The sequence below is a fragment of the Macaca mulatta genome, chromosome 6 (assembly GCF_049350105.2).
Source record: "Macaca mulatta isolate MMU2019108-1 chromosome 6, T2T-MMU8v2.0, whole genome shotgun sequence".
Classification (NCBI taxonomy): domain Eukaryota; kingdom Metazoa; phylum Chordata; class Mammalia; order Primates; family Cercopithecidae; genus Macaca; species Macaca mulatta.
The window spans coordinates 189,476,514-189,495,698 of NC_133411.1; the positions used below are offsets into that span (position 1 = coordinate 189,476,514).

The 19,185-nt window shown below is 52.7% G+C and overlaps 1 protein-coding gene across 29 annotated transcripts in view; it reads right to left on the minus strand.

The window, feature by feature from the left end:
* LOC106999066 (uncharacterized) overlaps nucleotides 1-19,185 on the minus strand; it is a 47,687-nt gene that overhangs the window by 13,408 nt on the left and 15,094 nt on the right. For 3 of the 29 annotated variants that reach the window (XR_013395050.1, XR_013395049.1, XR_013395051.1), the window contains exons 2-3: nucleotides 14,126-14,238; nucleotides 4,697-4,840 (exon numbers count right to left, since the gene is read on the minus strand). The exons of 1 other annotated variant lie outside the window; for it this stretch is intronic. Coding sequence is in view for 1 of the 28 variants with exons in the window: in XM_077937539.1 (XP_077793665.1) it covers nucleotides 1,935-2,125; nucleotides 4,697-4,798 (293 nt within the window). In the remaining 27 variants the exon portion in view is untranslated. Of the gene's footprint in view, nucleotides 1-799; nucleotides 1,000-1,187; nucleotides 1,321-1,413; nucleotides 1,727-1,781; nucleotides 2,126-4,693; nucleotides 4,841-10,125; nucleotides 10,273-12,295; nucleotides 12,507-14,125; nucleotides 14,239-16,910; nucleotides 17,060-19,185 lie in introns of those variants that run through there. 25 more of the 29 variants (XR_013395059.1, XR_013395064.1, XR_013395048.1 and 22 more) reach the window with 22 other exon arrangements.

The following is a 19,185-nucleotide window of genomic DNA, read 5'->3' on the forward strand; positions in this document are numbered from 1 at the left end:
GCATTCATAGGTGACAAAGTGCTAGCAGCCCTCACTCTCAGCGCCTCCTCAGCCTCAGCGTCCACTCTGGCAGCGCTTGAGGGGCCCTTCAGCCCGCCACGGCACCGTGGGAGCCCCTCTCTGGAGCCAGCCGGCCGGCACCACCGGCCCAGGGCAGTGAGGGGCTTAGCACCTGGACCAGCAGCTGCGGCGGTTGTGCGGGTCCCCCAGCAGTGCTGGCCTGCCGGCGCTGCACTCAAATTCTCGCGCGGTTTGGCTGCCTCCAGGTGGGGCAGGGTTCAGGACCTGCAGCCCACCATGTCCGAGCTCCTACCCCTGCGGTGTGCTCCCGCGAGGCCTGAGCCTCCCCGATGGGCGCTGCCCCCTGCTCCGTGGCACCCGGTCCCATCCACAGCCCAAGGGCTGAGGAGTGCAGGCAGGGCTGGGGACTGGCGGGCAGCTCCACCTGCAGCCCCAGTACAGAATCCACTGGGTGAAGCCAGCTGGGCTCCTGAACTGGATGGGGACTTGGAGAACTTTTGTATCTAGCCGGAGGATCATATGTGCACCAATCAGCACTCTGTGTCTAGCTAACCTAGTGGAGACTTGGAGGACTAGCACTCTGTGACTCTGTCTCTAGCTCAAGGATTGTAAACGCACCAATCAGCACTCTGTCAAAACGGACCAATCAGCTCTCTGTAAAGTGGATCAATCAGCTCTCTGTAAAATGGACCAATCAGCAGGATGTGGGTGGGGCCAGATAAGGGAATAAAAGCAGGCCGCCCTAGCAAGGAGTGGCAACCTGCTGGGGTCTGCTTACTGCATGTGGTTTTCGCTGTTTGCAGTAAATCTTCCTGCTGCTCACTCTGCGTCCGTGTCATATTTATGAGCTGTAACACTCGTGAAGGTCTGCAGCTTCACTCCTGAAGTTAGTGAGACCATGAAGTCACCAGAAGGAAGAAGCTCCAGACACGTCTGAGCATCAGAAGAAACAAACTCCGGACACACCATCTTTAAGAACTGTGACACCGCGAGGGTACGCGGCTTCATTATTGAAGTCAGCAAGGCCAAGAACCCACCAATTCCGGACACAATGGGACTTCAAGTCCCAACCCCCCACGGGGAAGCTCTTTCCCCTTTCTCCACCATCCCCAGGAGAGAAGCTAGTGGGGCCCTGGGGAAGACATGTGGTCAGTAAAGAGAAGCACCTATGGGAGGCGATGGATGGCCACCAAGCTGGCCCCCAGCAGGAGTCGGTGGTGAAGCACAAGGACGTTCAGCCCCATGCTGTGTCTCAGGCCTGCCTCTCTCATGGGCAGGGAACCGCTGCTTGTGACCTGACTGGATAAGAGATCATAGCGGGGAGACATTCCCTTAGGACTTGGAGCGGCCAAGATGGAGAATCCTGAGGTGAGGCAGGCGAGCCCTGAGCACCTGGGGGAGCAGAGGCCACCTGGGTCTGCAGAGCGGGGGTGGCAGCCACAGCAGACCAGTGACATTGTTCTTCGTTCTCTGCCCCTCTTGCTCCTGGCAGTGAGCTGGGCTTTCACCTCTGCTCTTCTGATGAGGGTGCGGAGGGGATCAGTCCTCCCTGACCCATCCTCAGGTGCTCAGCTCCTTGGTGACGTGGTTTTTGTCCCTTATTCACAGTGGTGTCCTGCACACGCACTGCTGCCCACTCAGGCTGGAGAGAGGCTGTGGGCCTCACCCGTCTGTTCCCCGGACTCACAGGGCCTCAGGGCCAGACCTTCAGAGGAAGGAATTGCTCCGAATGTAAACAGCCCCCAGGAGAGTGATTCTCAGAGGGACCCTAAGCTTGCCAGCAGAGAATGGCCCCCCAGTGGTGCCCAGGCCTCAATAGCACCCAAGTGCCAAGGAACCTTCTGGAAGTCCCAGGTTCCTGGGCCTGGTAATGTGCATCCCCAGCCATCCCCTCCTGCTTTGGGAGAGTGGGATCATGTTTTTCCAGGCGCAGCATCATGGGGAGCCACAGCCACTCTCCGGGAGCCACATAGCCCCTGCTGCCCCAGCGGTGGTTCACCAAGCTCCTGGGCTCCGCAGGCCACGTGGGGGGGGGGGGCCTGCTCAGCCCTGGAGGCTGCATATTCTGAGAGCAGTCTTTTCCCAGGAGCCCAACCATGAGTGTCTGTGGAAACAAAGGACGCTCCAGGTGAGGCTGGGTCTCCCCAGGGAGGGACAGTGGTCAGCTGAACAGTGGTCCCACAGACATCAGTTCTAATCCCTGCAGCATGCAAACCTTGCCTTATATGGCATAAAGGAGCTCTGCAGGTGTGATCAAGGTAAGGATTTTTTTTTTTTTTTTTTTTTTTGAGACGGAGTCTCGCTCTGTCACCCAGGCTGGAGTGCAGTGGTGCAATCTCGGCTCACTGCAAGCTCTGCCTCCCAGGTTCAAGCGATTGTCCTGCCTCAGCCTCCCAAGTAGCTGGGACTACAGCCACCCGCCACCACGCCCTGCTAAATATTTTTTGGTATTTTTAGTAGAGACGGGGTTTCACCGTGTTAGCCAGGATGGTCGATGGTCTTGATCTCCTGACCTCATGATCTGCCTGCCTCAGCCTCCCAAAGTGCTGGGATTACAGGCCCTGCCAGGATTTTTTTGAGATGGAGTCTTACTCCCTTGCCCAGGTTGGAGTGCAGTAGCACGATCTCGGCTCACTGCAAACTCCACCTCCTGGATTCAAGGGATTCTCCAGCTTCACCTTCCCGAGAAGCTGAGATTACAGGCACCACCATGACTGGCCAATTTTTGTATTTTTTAGTAGAGATGGGATTTCACCATGTTGGCCAGTCTGATCTCAAACTCCTGGCCTCAGCCTCCCAAAGTGCTGGGATTACAGGTGTGAGCCACCGCACCTGGCCAAGTTAAGGAACTTGGGATGGAAAGGTTGTCCTGGGTTAGCCAGGTGGGCCCTAAATGTAATCACAAGTGTCCTTATGAGAGGGAGGAAGAGAGACTACACACAGAAGAGAAAGTGGAAGAGAGATTACACAGAAGAGAACTCGATGTGACCAGGGAGGCAGAGACTGGAGGATGTGGCCATAAGCCAAGGAATGCTGGCAGCCCTTAGGAGCTGGCAGAGGCCAGGAGCAGATTCTCCTCTGGAGCCTCCAGAGGGAACCAGCCCTGCTGACACCTTGACTTTACCCCGTACAACTGACTTTAGACTTGTGGCCTCCAGAACTGTAGAGAATAAACTTGTGTTAGCCACCAAGTTGTGGTAACTTGTCGCATCAGCCATGGGGCATCTCCTCCCCGTGGAAGCCGCAGCCTGGTGGAGAGGCTTAGCAGGGCCTGTAGGAGTCATCTGGGGTTTGAGCACAAAGTCAGTAGCCTTGGAAGCTGCTCTTCTCTCTCTACACGGGTTGCAGCCACGTCTGCTCAGTGTGGTTTCAGTTCTCTGACAAGCCAGGGCTTCCCAGCCTGCCCCAGAGCAGGCCTTGCCTGCTGATGCAGCTGGGGCCCCGTCTGCAGCCCAGTCCAGCCCAGCCTGAGGGATTACTGAGAAGTCCAGGTGAGCTGGAGATGTGAGGTGGGGCTCACAGCTGGTGCCCAGCTTCCTCCAGCTCCTCCCACCCAGGCCCATCCTGCTGCTGCACCTTTCAGGGTCTCCACATCTGTCCCTAGACAGACTCTGTCCTTTCTGCAGGAGAGGGTAGAAACAGACCCTCACTGCGGGGTGGTCAGTCCCAGCACAGCCTGGGCAGAGCAGGCTTCGAAGCCTTTGGCAGGATGCTGGGCGCCTGGTGTGAGGACCAGGCCTGCCTCCCCTTATCCTCGTGGGGTCTGGAGGGCAAGATCAGACCTGGGTCTAACCCAGGTCCCACGCCCCCCACCTCACAGGGGTGGGCACGGGTCTGAGGTTGGTTGAACAAATGACTCACGCAGCCCCCGACAAAGCTGGCTTCCTCAGAAAAGTATCAGAGCCCTCCTCCCAGGCCCCCTCCTGTCTCCAGCCCACTCCCAGCTGCAAATCTCAGCATTGGGTGTGAGGTGGAGGCTCTGGGATCTTGACTCTGGAAGACTCCCTGGCCCTTCCCAGCACCTGTCTTCTGTGCCTCAGGTCCCATCAACAACGTGGTCTTGGCTCAGGCCCCCGACTCTCCCTGCCCCTGCCCCATGCATCTCCGAGGCCACCCTCTGTCCACCCTCCTCCACCTGGAGGCCCCCATGGCCTCCTGCTGCTGCACTCCATCAGGACATCATGCTCCAGCCTCAGACTGCTGGGCTCTGAGCCTCGCTGGACTCTACTTGGTGGGGATGGAAACCCAGTGAAAATGGGATCTGAGACAAAGGACCCCATGTGTAGACGCTGGGCATCCCTGGCCAGGGCCCCGTCCCCGACCCCAGGCCTGTGCCTCCCCTGCTCCGCCACCTCCCCCAGCTCAGCTGCAGTTCGTGTTGGCCTCACCCTCGCAGGCCCCAGCACTGCTGACTTCCATGCACCCAGCTCAATAAACCCGAAGAAAACAGTCCCTCCAAAAGTCCCTGAGTGGTGTCTGTCATCCTGGGTTGAACTCGTGCCCACCTCAGCAGTAGGAATTTTGTCAGGGAATGGAATGCTATGGGTCAGCCTTCAGGCCTCGGCCCCAGGCCTGGTGTGGGGCATAGAAAGGGCCATCTCGCTGGAACCCCATCTACTGAGTGGGACAGGAGAGAACCCTAAGGGAGCCGCCATAAGAGGGAGTGGCTACTCACCAAAGATGCCCACATCTGCCGTGTCTCCTGCAGGTGCCCCTAGTGAGAGGTGAAGCCAGCCGGACTTCCTGGGTCGAGTGGGGACTTGGAGAACTTTTCTGTCTTACAAGAGGATTGTAAAATGCACCAATCAGCACTCTGTAGCTAGGATTGTAAAACACACCAATCAGTGCTCTGTGGCTAGCTAGAGGTTTGTAAAATGTGCCAATCAGCACTCTGTAAAAATGCACCAATCAGCGCTTTGTGGCTGGCTAGAGGTTTGTAAAACGGACCAATCAGCACTCTGTAAAATGGACCAATCAGCGCTCTGTAAAATGGACCAATCAGCAGGACTTGGGCAGGGACAAATAAGGAAATAAAAATGCTGGCCACCCACCCCACCCCTGGCCAGTAGCAGCAATTCCCTAGGGCCCCGTTCCATGCTGTGGAAGTTTTGTTTCACTCTTCACAATAAATCTTGCTGTTGCTCAGTCTTTGGGTCTGTGCCACCTTTGAGAGCTGTAACACTTAGTGCGAAGGTCCACAGCTTCATTCTTGAAGTCAATGAGACTAGGGAACTCCGGACACACCACCTTTAAGAGCTTTAACACTCAACACGAAGGTCCACAGCTTCATTCCTGAAGTCAGCGAGACTACGAACCCACCGGAAGGGACAAACTCTGGACACACCTCCCTGCTGCTGACAGGCTGCTCGCCCTGGCACTGGTGCTTCTGGCCACTGAGCGTGCCGTGTGGTCCTCTCTGCCCTAGGGAGCCTGCTGGCCGGCATCTGCCTCAGCCCCAGCATCATGGCCTCAGCCCTTTGTAGGGACCAGACTGATTCCTGCCAGGAAACCCCCCTCACCTTCCCCACCCAGAAACGACAGGGACAGGCAGCAGGGGAGTGAAGACACGTCTGCCACATAACACCCTGGAGAATCGTGTGTCAACCTCTGTAACCTCAGTTTCCTCATCTGCAAACTGACCTGCCTGGGCTAGGGGGAGGCTAAAAGGCCCTGTCCAAACGCGAGCCGGCCCACAGTCCAGGCAGTTGCTGTACGTGGCTGAGTCAAGAGAAGGTGCCTTGGACTGGAGTGTGTCCCCAGTTCAGTAGCTCCAGGCTGGACTTGTCCATGCTAACCCGATGGCCACCTGGTAACGTTCAGCGAGGTTCACGCCCTCCAGGAAAGCTATCAGCACAGGGCACTCTGGGGACTGTGGATTGGGGCTCCGGGGTCAGGGGAGACCTGTCCAAAAGTGGCTCAGGCTAGGAGCTGCAGGTCTGGCAGGCACAGCACCTTCCCCCACGGCTACTGGCTCCCTCTCCCCAGACAACACCCGTCCAGAGCCCTGTGGCTGCGGACAGGCTGCACAGACGCCACTACGCAGAGTCCTCTCTGCCTTGCCTCGTTCCCCAGGCAGAGTAGGGATGCAGCATTTTCCATGGCTGCCCAGTACTCAGCTCAAGCTTCTGTATTCTGAGCTTCAGGCCTAACGCGCTTCCACGGTTCCCAGACCTGTCCCTCAGTCACGCCACAGGCCCGTGTGGTTGTTCCCAGGTACGCCTGCCTGACCCTGTCCAGAAAATGAGCGGTCGAGCGCTCAGCCAGGCTTCCCTTCTGTGCACAGGGAGCAGAGGAGGGGTTCACGGGTTCACGGCAGTCCCCAAGCACTGGGCACTCGGCCAGAAACAAAGGGGAGACCCTAACGCTCAGCAAAGCATGAATCTATAAAAGTCTGAGGCTGGGTGCGGTGGCTCACGTCTGTAATCTCAACACTTTGGGAGGCCAGGAGTCCAAGACCAGCCTGGCCAATATGGCAAACCCCGTCTCTACTAAAAATACAAAAATTAGCTGGGTTTAGTGGCGTGCATCTGTAATCCCAGCTACTTGGGAGGCTGAGGTGGGAGGATAGTTTGAGCCTGCGAGGCAGAGGTTGCAGTGAGCTGAGATTGTGCCACTGCACTCCAGCCTGGGTGACAAGAGCAAGATTCTGTCTCAAAAATAAAATTTTAGAAGTTCTGCAATTCTGCATAAAGATCAACGCTCCTCATTCCTGGGGGCTGGGGTCACCAGGGAGGCTTCCTGGAGGAGGAAGCAGGGCTGAGGAATGGGTGGCAACAGACAGTGTTTGTGGGTGAGGCTATGGTGCTGCTGGGGAGGCAGGTGCGGCAGCTTGGGCTGGGGCTTTCCAGAAGCCAGAAGGCCGGGCGGAGTGGGTTGTTCCTCGTCTTGTCCTCCTGCCCTGGCCACAGCCGGGAAGCCCTGGGCAGGTGCCCGTGGACAGCTAGCACGCTCAGCCTTTGGTGGAGCATTGAGATGAGCTGGGAGGACTAATGGGAGGGAGGAGAGGTGTCCTGGGGCCCCAGGGCGAGGCCCTGCTTTGCACTCAAGATAAGAACCCAGGGCTCTAAGGGGAGGTGGTGAGGAAGGGAGCCGCCCGTCCCGCTGTATTCAAGGAGAGACACATCTGGGGTCAAATTGGAGCTGATGGGGACTGTGTTTTGGTCCTGAGTCAGCCCCAGGAGGTCCCCTCTTCCCCCCGGTCCAGAAGGTCTGAAGCAGGAAGGTGGAAAAACATTTCACATGCTCAGGGAGGAAATGCCTTCACCCCAGTTTACAGATGAGGAAACGGGCTCAGAGCATGGCTAAAGCGTCCCAAGGGCCAGGCAGGCAGGCCAGGGTGCCCAGAGTTGCTGGCTGCTGATTCTGGGCTGGGTGGAGGAGGGGCTGATGGCCCGTGATGGGACAGGGACAGTTGTGATTACTGGCCTGGAGAATGGGGGGCTTGAAAGTCAGGAAGGCCACAGGAGTCGGGACAGAGAAGCCGTGGCTTAAAAGTGTCCCCTAGAGTTCCTGTACTGGCAGCTTAGTCCCCAGTGCAATAGCACTGAGAGGCGGGACCGTTAAGAGGTGATGAGTTGACAGGGCTGGGCCCTCCTGGGTCCATCAATGCCATCATCATGGGAGTAGGTTTGTTATCAAAGTGAGTTCAGTCCCTTCGTGCTCTCTGTGTCTGGAGCACACACACCCCGTCCTTCCACTTACTGCCATAGGATGACACGTCAGCAGGGCCCTCACCAGATGCTGGCCCCTTGAGCTCAGACTTCCTGGCCTCCTGCGCTGCTAGCCTAATACATTTCTCTTCGTTGTAAATTACTCAGTCTGTGATATTCTATGTAGCAACAGAAAACTGACGAAGATGCAAGCCGAAGTGAGGTCAGATGGGAATGGGGCCCAGTGTGAGTCAGGATATGGGCTGGCCCAGGGCGCAGAGGTCAGGAGCAGGACATCGGGGCCAGAGCTCAGGGTTACCTGGACTCTGTCAGAGGCCTCTGGGGTCTGCTGGATCTAGCCTCGCCACGCTGGTGTTTGAGGCCCTCTGCACTCCCATCCTGACCCCTGCTGTCATCCCACAGCCCCCTGCAGCCAGGTTGGTCTCTTTCATCTCCTGTGCACATGCTTCAGTCTCATCTCTCACCCTCGACTCTGCCCAAAATAGTCTGTACTTACAAAGAGCCTGCCCCTCTTTCCAGCTTTATCTCAGGAAGCTTTTCCCAACCCCTTCAGCCCCAGGGACCTGAGAGATTTCTCTGGATTATGGAATGCACTGGCCGGCCACTCAACACCAGAGTGAACATGCGTGTCTGGTCCCGCTGTCCTCACTGCAGGAAGCTGATAGTTGTGGGGAGAGACGGACAGTAACCAGGGCAATGAGCCGATGCATCGCTGCAGCGCAGGTCCCTTGTGGGGGATGGTGCTGAGAATGGAAATGATGCACAAGGCCTCCCTGAGGTGGGGAGGAAGGGAAGGAGCCCACTACGGAGATCTGGGGGCGCACAGGAAGTCCCGGGGCTGAAAAGAGCCGGCCTGGCTGGAGGCAGAAGGTCACGGGGGAGGCTGGTGCCAGAGCCACGGGGAGAGACCCAGGCAGAGCTGGAGAGGTTGTGGCAGCAACATTGTCCTGGTGACAAGTCTGGGCTTTGTTCTGAGAGCAATGGGAAGCCACCGGAGATGCCCACACGGAAGTACGTGGGAGTGGATTAGCATTTTGGGACAGTCCCTCTGACTGCGGTGGTTAGAGGAGATTGTAGAGGTCAGCGCTGGGTCCTGGGACAGCCCTTTGTGTCATCTGATTCAAGATGATGTACTTGGACCAGGGTGGTGGCAGTGGAATGAAGAGAAGTGGATGGATTTGGGGCACAGAATCAATGAGGCTTGGGGATAAGGCTGACCGCCCAGGATTCTGGCAGAAGCGAGCAGGTGTGGTGTGCCGTTCCCTGGCGGGGACGCCTCAGACAGCAACGACTTAGGTTGCAGGAGGAAGGCCAGGAGTGCCGCTGGGGACTGCAAGCCAGTGAAGCACTGTGTGGAGGTGTCAAGTGGACAAGTTGTCACAAGGGCCAGGCAACTCTGAGGAGGGCCCTGGGCAGACCACACTAACCATGGAGTCAAGGAACTGAGCTCACATCCACTCCATCCATATCACTGGCCATCTGGGCACTGTCACTGCTACCCCACTTCCCAGAGAGATTTCATCTGCACTCAGGACTCCAGCCATCACAGGTGTGCCCCCAGCTCCCACTCCTGCACCTCCTGCAAGGCCCTACCCTCCCCTAGCTTCAGGCACATGCCCAGCTCCTCCCAAACACTGCACCTGGTCACCTCAGGCTCCCTCCAACTCTGGAGACTCCAGTGGAACTCAGATACCTCCCCTCCCCACCGCCCCTGGCCTTCTCCTGCTGCTCCTCCTCCTCCATCCTCTGCCATGGGTGATGTCACTGTTGCCCACTCATAACAGCCAGCATCTTAGTTGGTACTCTAGACCAGGGCTTTGCACACTCTAGACCAGGGCTTTTGCACACTTCAAGCCACGTGCAAATCACTTGGAGGTCTTGTTAAAATGCAGGTTCTCATTCAGCAAACCTGGGAGGCCCGAGATTCTGGATTTCTTTCTCGTTTCTTCTCTATTTTTCTCTTCTTTCCTTCCTTTCTTCTTTCTTCCTTGCTTCCTTCCCTCACTTCCTTCCTTCCTTCCCCCCTTCTTTCTTCCTTGCTTCCTTCACTCACTGCCTTCCTTCCTTCCCTGCTCCCTCCCTTCTTCCTCCCTCCCTCCCTCTTTCTTTTTCTCTTTCTTTCTCCTCCCTCTTTCCCTCCCTTCCTTTCTTTTCTTTTAGAGACAGGGTCTCACTGTTACCCAGGCTGAACACAAACTCCTGGGATCAAGTGATCCTCCTGCTTCAGCCTCCTGTGTAGTTGGGGCTACACACTGGATTTTGCATTTGTAAGAAGCCCGGCTACTGCTGCTGCTGGCCCTGAACCACAGTTGGAGGAGTGAGGCTTTTCCAGACCCATCCCTCTCCTCCCCGCCCCACACATCCTGAAAGCTTCTTGAGTCTTCCTCTCCTCCCTTCCTTCTACCACCTGAGCTCAGGTCCCTTCATCTCTGACCTGGACTGTGGCACCTCCTGGCACGCCTTCCTTTGCTTTCTGCTGCTGAGGGGTGTTCCGCGGTAGGAGTCACTTATCCAGTGGCGTTTCCCCGCAGGCTGCAGGGTCCAGGCCTCTCCTCACCGCAGATGCTGTGCATGGATGGGGCTGGAGGATGTGCACAGAAGCGTCATGGAGGGACAGCCAAGATTAAAGCCAGGACGTGGGCTCCATCAGGGGCCATCCTATCAATCCTGGGGGCTCATTCACTCATGGAGGTCCAGTGCCAAAGCCAGGGAGAGCCAAGGGCAAGAACCCATGACTCCAGAGAGCCCCCTTGCCTGGTGCTCTAGATCAGCCTGTCTCAAGAGGCCGGGCACGGTGGTTCATGCCGGTAATCCCAGCACTTGGGAGGCCAAGGTGGGAGGATCATTTGAGGTCAGGCGTTCAAGACCAGCCTCAGCAACACAGCAAGACCCACATCTCTATAAAAAACAGTGGATCATAGATTTTCATAGTGTGGACTAAAACCACTTGCTAAAACACACGTTTTAGTCCCAACCCTGGAAATTCTGATTCTGTGTTCCTGGGGGAGCCATCATTTTAAAAGAAAAAACAACACAAGCAAAAGCTAAGTAGGAGATGCAGACGCCACCCAAGTCTGAGCCTGGCTGCGCTTCCTCACCGATGCTGATGGCACCACCTGGTGGCCATCATGTATATGACACCAGCTTCCTGGAGGGGCGTTCTTGCACTTGGGTAGGGTCGCTGCACACAGCATCTAATCTTCCCAACTCTGCAAGAGATCCTCATCCCCATTTCACTGATGGAGAAGCTGAGACTCAAAGACTAGAGGTGACGTCTCTAAAACCCCACTTGTGGGAAGTGGAAGAGTCTGAACCCTAGCCCTGTTGTCTGTCCTATGGCTTGCAAATCTGGCTGGTAGTCAAAATCATCCAGGGAGCCTTTTTAAACTGGAGGTGAAGCCTTCAGGATCACCCATATGCACGCAGCTCCTTCCCTTCCCACGTGAGGAAAAGCTCGAAATCGCCAACGGCAGGAAGACACTCGCCACCCAGGACAAAGTGTAGGGGGCTGGGGTCTCAGGGAAAAGGCTGGGGCTATGGGGCACCTGAAGCTCAGGGAAGCTTCTGTTTACTAACCAGATATTTCAGCATTTTAACAACCGGTATGTGTGTGTGTGTGTATGACTGTGTGTATATACATACACACACACAAAATCTTACAAGTGTGGGAATAGAATAGGGAATAACAGCAACACAACCTTGGAAAATCTTGGAAGCTGAAACGCAGATACTTTTTTTTTTTTCCTTTGAGACGGAGTTTTTTTGCTCTTGTTGCCCAGGCTGGAGTGCAATGGTGCGATCTCAGCTCAATGCAACCTCCATCTCCCAGGTTCAAGCGATTCTCCTGCCTCAGCCTTCCCAAGTAGCTGGGATTATAGGCGTGCGCCACCAAACCTGGCTAATTTTGTATTTTTAGTAGAGACAGGGTTTCTCCATGTGGGCCAGGCTGGTCTCGAACTCCTGACCTCAGGTGATCCGCCCACCTCGGCCTCCCAAAGTGCTGAGATTACAGGCGTGAGCCACTGCGCCCGGCCGAAAAGCAGAAACTTGAGTGGCAACTGACTTAGCAGTGTGCCTTGGTTGAGCGCCTATGGTTTTCTCAAAATACTGTTCAAATGACAGCAAAGGAATACAGGCCCTATGGGCTCCTAACACAAAGGAGGGGACACTGATAGTTCACCGATAAAGGTTTCTGCAAAGAAGCAGAAAGTGGGTGTATCGTAGCTGGCAGCACCCCCTGGGGTCCTTAAGGCCACCCAGCCAGGGGCAGTTCAGGCGCCCTCCCAGCTGCCTGGTGGGGCCCAGCAGTGCCAGGCTGGCTAAGGCCAGGAGAAGTGTGTCTGCCCAGTACACTCCTGGTCTTGAGGGACAGAGTCAGCACTGTGGTGATGGCTGTCAGTCAACAAGTCCTGCCCCCAATATCCCAGTAGTTTCTTTCACATAAATGCGACCGGAAGCACGAGAGCCACTCGACACTCGAGGAAACACAGTTTCCTGAAAGGAAAAGACCACGAAAAAGAGATCCAAACCATGGCTCCCACAAACGCAAGGAAAATTCTGGGAATGGAAAGGAAATTGCAAAGGGAAACTGAAATTAGAATTACCAGATATTTCAGGTGAGATTGCATATTTTCTCCTCATCTGAAAGATAGCTACAACTTGCTTTTTTCTCTCTCAATGTTGCTTCTGAGATTTCTTCATCAAACACAAATCAAATCAACCAGTGAATCTGCCCTATGTTCCTTTGCATGTATGTACCGCAATTCATCGAATGACATGTGAGGTGATTCCGGGGTCTGAGTTTTCTGGTTTTGTCTGCAATTACAAATGGTGCTTAATAGCACTGTGACCTTGGAAAATTACTTTTTTTTTTTTTTTTTTGAGACAGCGTCTCGCTCTGTCGCCCGGGCTGGAGTGCAGTGGCGCGACCTTGGCTCACTGCAAGCTCCGCCTCCCGGGTTCACACCATTCTCCTGCCTCAGCCTCCCGAGTAGCTGGGACTACAGGCACCGCCACCGCGCCCGGCTAATTTTTTGTATTTTTAGTAGAGATGGGGTTTCACTGTGTTAGCCAGGATAGTCTTGATCTCCTGACCTTGTGATCTGCCCGCCTCGGCCTTCCAAAGTGCTGGGATTACAGGCATAAGCCACCACAACCGGCCCGGAAAATTACTTTTAACTTCACCCAGCTTCTGTTTACAGATGCTTATTTGGAAAATGAGGATAACAGTAGGAGAACCTACCACACAGGTTTGTGATGATTAAATGGATTCATAAATGCAAGCCTTCAGAATAGTGCAGTGGTTCTCAGTTGGGCCTGATTTTACACCCAGAGGACAGCTGGCAATGTCTGGAGACATTTTTGTTGAAATGACTGGTGGAGATGCTACCGGTGTCCAGTGGGGCAGAAGCCAGGGACGCTGCTAAGCCTCCTGCAATGCACAGGACATCCCCCCAGAGAACTGCCCAGCCCAAATGTCAATAGGCCATGGTTGAGAAACCCCGAACAGTGCATGGCACAAAATATGAACTCAACCAATATTCGTTATTTTTTAAGAGCTGCAATGAAAACTATTTTCCTTATCTTCGATGTACAAGTGTGAGAGTCTCACAGAAACTATCACTCCCTTCAAATACTCATGGAACATTTACCAAAATTGTTTTATTCAGCCGTAAAGAACATCTGAGTAAATTCTAAAATGTAGAAATCATATAGAATATTTTCTCACCATGAAGCAATAACTGAGAAATTAACTACCAAGGGGAGCTTCTTCCTGCTCCACCCCACCCTCCCTTCACCTATCCAGAATTCCAAAGCTATCTGGAAGGTTTACAATTTCATAAGTAACTATTTGTTAGAGAAGAAACACAAAGTGAAATATTAATTTATAAAGTAATATAAATAAGAACGTTATATGTTAAGAGCTACTGAGTACAAGGGAAAACTCAGGAAAATAGTCCTATGAAATTTTATAAAATAAAGAAAATTGAAAACAAATCAGCTAAGCACTTACTTTTAGAAAGTAAATGAATAATAAAATAAATACCAAGAGAGTGGGAGGAAATTCATAAAAATAAAAAAGAAATTAATGAAATAGAAAAGTAGGCTGGGCGGGTGGCTCACGCTTGTAATCCTAGCACTTTGGGAGGCCGAAGCAGGCATATCACCTGAGGTCAGAGGTTCAAGACCAGCCTGGCCTACATGGCGAAACGCTGTCTCTACTAAAAATACAAAAATTAGCCAGGCATGGTAACGGGTGCCTGTAATCCAGCTACTTGGGAAGCTGAGGCAGAGAATTGCTTGGACCCGGGAGGAAGAGTTTGCAGTGAGTCGAGATTGTGCTACTGCATTCCAGCTTGGGTGACAGAGTGAGACTCTGTCTCAAAATAATAAATAAATAAATTTAAAACTTAGCTGCGTGTGGTGGTGCACACCTGTAGTCCCAGTGATTCAGGAGGCTGAGGTGGGAGGGCCACTTGAGCCTGGGAGGTCAAGGCTACAGTGAGCCATGACTGCAGCCACTGTACTCCAGTCTGGGTGTGAGCCCCTGAAAAAAAAAGGAAAGAAAGAAAGAAACACAAAAGTAGCATCCATAAATGAGTGCTTTCTAAAATGCCAACAAAATACACCAGCAAAATACTCATGTTAAGGAAAGCTCTGGCTGGGCACGGTGGCGCACACCTGTAATCCTGGCACTTTGGGAGGCTGAGGAGGGAGGATTACTTGAGGCCAGGAGTTCAGGACCAACCTGGCCAACACAGCGAGACCTCGTCTCCATTAAAAAAAAAATTTAAGAGATAAGAATTTTTTAAAGCTAATTAAAAGGATATAGTAACATAGACAAAACTCTGCCAAGTCTAACTTTAAGGGGGAAAAATAAGCAACAGATATGGGTAATGTTAGGAATGAGGAAAGAGATATAACCACAGGTATGCAGGAAATTAAAAACTGTAAGAAAGAACTGTTTAATATGACATATTATCTACAGCCTCTCATCCCCAAAACTCCACGAAAACTACAGTAAAGGAGGGGATGCGCAAAGAAACCCACAAAACAAACTTGGGAGAACAGAGAGGAGGAATGACAATAAAGTTTTGGAAGATGAAAAGTAGGTATTTGAGTCATAACTGACTTAGAGTTCAGACAACGTAAATTAATCCAGAAGAGAGGAAAGCTGAGAAACAGGATGAAAATCTCAAAACCCAGCCCCTGCCCCACAGCGGGGCCCTATAATCCATCAGGATCAGCAAAGCAGCAGTCCTGGCCACCCAGCCCTCACTCCACACACAGTCCTGGCCACCCCAGCCCTCACTCCACACACAGTCCTGGCCACCCCAGCCCTCACTCCACACACAGTCCTGGCCACCCCAGCCCTCACTCCACACACAGTCCTGGACACCCCAGCCCTCACTCCACACACAGTCCTGGCCACCCCAGCCCTCACTCCACACACAGTCTTGGCCACCCCAGCCCTCACTCCACACACAGGCCCTGGCCACCCCAGCCCTCACTCCACACAGTCTTGGCCACCCCAGCCCTCACTCCACACACAGGCCCTGGCCACCCCAGCCCTCACTCCACACACAGGCCCTGGCCACCCCAGCCCTCACTCCACACACAGTCCTGGCCACCCCAGCCCTCACTGCACAGACAGTCCTGGCCACCCCAGCCCTCACTGCACACACAGTCCTGGCCACCCAGCTCTCACTCCACACACCCTAGCACGGTGCCACCTGCCCTCAGCAGCAGCAAAGCCTGGGAGTGTCCCACACCCTGCTTTACCACCAAAGCTCTGGTGGGCTCTGCAGTGGCAGCATCTGCAAAGCCTCATGTGTCCCTGCCCCTACCCAGTGGCGTCTGCCCCTTTTTCCCATGCAAGTCATCTAGCAACACCAGGCCAACCAGCAGGGACCGAAAGGGTACCCCAGTGGCACCAGAACAAAGCACAGGAGACTAACATTGCGAGGGCTCAGAAAACTAAACTGCCATCAGAACTGAAGCCCACAAGTAGACAGAACCTACATGCTAACCCGGGCAACTGCCCGCTGAAACAGAAGACTGAAACAGGATTGAGGATCCCAGATCCCGCACAGTGGCTCAGGCCTGTAGTCCCAGCACTTTAGAAGGCCAAGGTGGGCAGATCATGTGAGCTCAGGAATTTGAGACCAGCTTGGGTCACATAGCAAAAACCCCATCTCTACAAAAAAATACAAAAACAGGCTGGGCATTGTGGCGTGCGCCTGTAGTCCCAGCTACTTGGGAGGCTGAGGTGGGAGAATCCCTTGAGCTTGGGAGGCAAAGGTTGCAGTGAGCCAAGATCATGCCACTGCACTCCAGCCTGGGCAAGAGAGCCAGACCCTGTCTCAAAAACAAAAACGAAAACAAACAAACAAGAAAACGAACAAACAAAAAAACCGGCCATGCGCAGTGGCTCACTCCTGCAATCCCAGCACTTTGGGAGGCCAAGGCGGGTGGATTACAAGGTCAGAAATTCGAGACCAGCCTGGCCAACATGGTGAAACCCTGTCTCTACTCAAGATACAAAAATTAGCTGGGCATGGTGGGGTGCACCTGTATTCCAGCTACTCAGGAGTCTGAGGCAGGAGAATCGCTTGAACCCAGAGGTGGAGGTTGCAGTGAGCCAAGATCGCACCACTGCACTCCAGCCTGGCGACAGTGAGGCTCCGTCTCAAAAAAAAAAAAACGTATTCAAAGAAATCGTGGCTGAAAATTTTTCGTACCTGGCAAAAGACATAAACCTACAGATTCCAAAATTGGGGCGACCACAAAGATATTATTATTTTATTAATTGTTATTACTATATTATTATAGTTTCCAGAAGTTTAGTTATGATGTGTCTTGGCGTGGATTTCTTTGGAGAAAGGATCCCAGAGTGCTGGGATTACAGATGTGAGCCACCATGCCCAGCTGGGTTTTTGTTGTTGTTGTCTGTTTTTGAGATGGATTCTCACCTTGTCGCCCAGGCTGGAGTGCAGTGGTGCGATCTCAGCTCACTGCAATCTCCACCTCCTGCGATTCTCCTTCCTCAGCCTCCTGAGTAACTGAGATTACAGGCGTGTGCCACTATGCCTGGCTAATTTTTTGTATCTTTAGTAGAGACAGGGTTTCAACATGTTGGCCAGGCTGGTCTCGAACTCCTGACCTCGCGATCCACCTGCTTTGGCCTCCCAGAGTGCTGGGATCACAGGCGTGAGCCACCGCACCTGGCCGCTTGTATCTTTTTGAGAGTGGCTCAGCATAATGTTCTTGCAGTTCGTCCCCGTTGCTGCGCGTCTTGATAGCTCCTTTCTCTTTACTTGCTGAGTGTGCTTCACGGTTTGGATGCATCAGTCTGTTTCAGCATTTGTCTGTTGAAAGATATCTGAGTAGTTTCTAGTTTAGGGATATTATGAATGAAACTGCTATAAACATTCATGTACAATTTTCTCCACAAAAATAAGTTTTCATTTCTCTGTGACAAAGGCCAAAGAATATAATTACTGAGTTTTATGGTAACTCCATTCTTAGTTTTGAAAGCAATTGCCAACCTGTTTTCCAGATTGGCTGTATCCTTTTACATTCTCACTGGCAATGTATGAGTTAAACTGTTTCTTTGCATCCTTGCCAGCATTTGGTGTCATCGCTATTGTTTATTTTGGTCATCCTAATAGGTATATAGTGATACCTCATTGTGGTTTTAATTGGTATTTTTCTACTGACTAATGATGCTGAACTTTTTTTTTTTTTGAGACGGAATCTCGCTCTGTTGCCCAGGCTGGAGTGCAGTGGCACGATCTTGGCTCACTGTAAGCTCCACCTTCCGGGTTCACGCCATTCTCCTGCCTCAGCCTCCCAAGTAGCTGGGACTACAGGTGCCCGCCACCACGCCCGGCTAGCTTTTTGTATTTTTAGTAGAGATGGGGTTTCACCAGGTTAGCCAGGATGATCTCCTGACCTTGTGATCCGCCTGCCTTGGCCTCCCAAAGTGCTGGGATTACAGACGTGAACCACTGTGCCCGGCTGATGCTGAATTTCTTTTCTTTATTCTTTTTTTTTTCTTTGAGAGAGTCACCAACCTCCGTCTCCCAGGTTCAAGCAATTCTCCTGTCTCAGCCTCCCAAGTAGCTGGGACTACAGGCGCGTGCCAAAAAAAAAAAATTTTTTTGTGTGTGTTTTTAGTAAAGACGGGGTTCCACCATGTTGGCCAGGATGGTCTCCATCTCTTGACCTCATGATCCGCCTGCCTCGGCCTCCCAAAGTGCTGGGATTACAGGCGTGAGCCACTGTGCCCAGCCAACATCGAAATTTTTTTAGGTGTTTATTTGGCATCTGTATGCCCTCTTTGATGAAATTCCTGTACATACCTTTTGCATATTTTCTGATTAGATTGTTGGTGTTTTTAATGCTGAGGTCTGAGAGTTCTTTATTTATTTGAAATGGAGTCTCGCTCTGTTGCCCAGGCTGGAATGCAGTGGCACGATCTTGGTTCTCTGCAACCTCCGCCTCCTGGGTTCAAGCAATTCTCCCTCCTCAGCCTCCTGAGTAGCTGGGATGATAGGCATGCACCACTATACCTGGCGAATTTTTGTATTTTTAGTAGAGATGGGGTTTCGCCATGTTGGCCAGGCTGGTGTTAAACTCCCGACCTCACGCGATCCGCTCGCCACGGCTTCACAAAGCGTTGGGATTACAGAGTCCTTTATATATTTTAGATACAATTCCTTTGTCAGATATGTGACTTGGAAATATCAACTCCCAGTCTATAATTTGTCTTTTCAGACTCCTAACAGTCTTTCATTGAGCAAAAGTTAATTTTGATGAAGTCCAATTAATTGACGTTTCCTTTTATGGATGGTGCTTCTGGTGTCAAGTCTAAGAACTCTGCCTAGACTGGGTCCTTAAGATTTTCTCCTATTTTTTTTTTTCTAGATGTCCTGTAATTTTACATTTAAGTCCAAGGTCCATTATAAGTTAAAAACTGTAGAAGATGGGAAGATTAGTTCAGGATTTTTTTTGTGGGATTTTTGCAAGATGAATGTATAATTGCTCCAGCACCATCTATCGAAAAGGTGACCCCTTTCTCCATTGAATTACTTTCTCCCTTCATCAAAAATTAATTGAGTAGGCCGGGTGAGGTGGGTTACGCCTGTAATCCGAGCACTTTGGGAGGTTGAGGCAAGACAATTGCTTGAGGCCACGAGTTTGAGACCAGCCTGGCCCACATGGCAAAACTCCATCCCTACTAAAAATACAAATTAGCTGGGCATGGTGGCACGCGCTGGTAGTCCCAGCTACTGCGGCTGGGGAAGGGAGGCTGAGGTGGGAGGATCGCTTGAGCTTCCCCAGAAGGTGGAGGTTGTAGTGAGCCAAGACTGCACTCCAGCCTGGGCAACAGAGTGATATCCTGTCTCAACAACAACAAAAAATGAATTGGGTATATTTGTATAAATCTGTTTCTGGGTTCTCTGCCTCACTGATCAATGTGACGCATCTC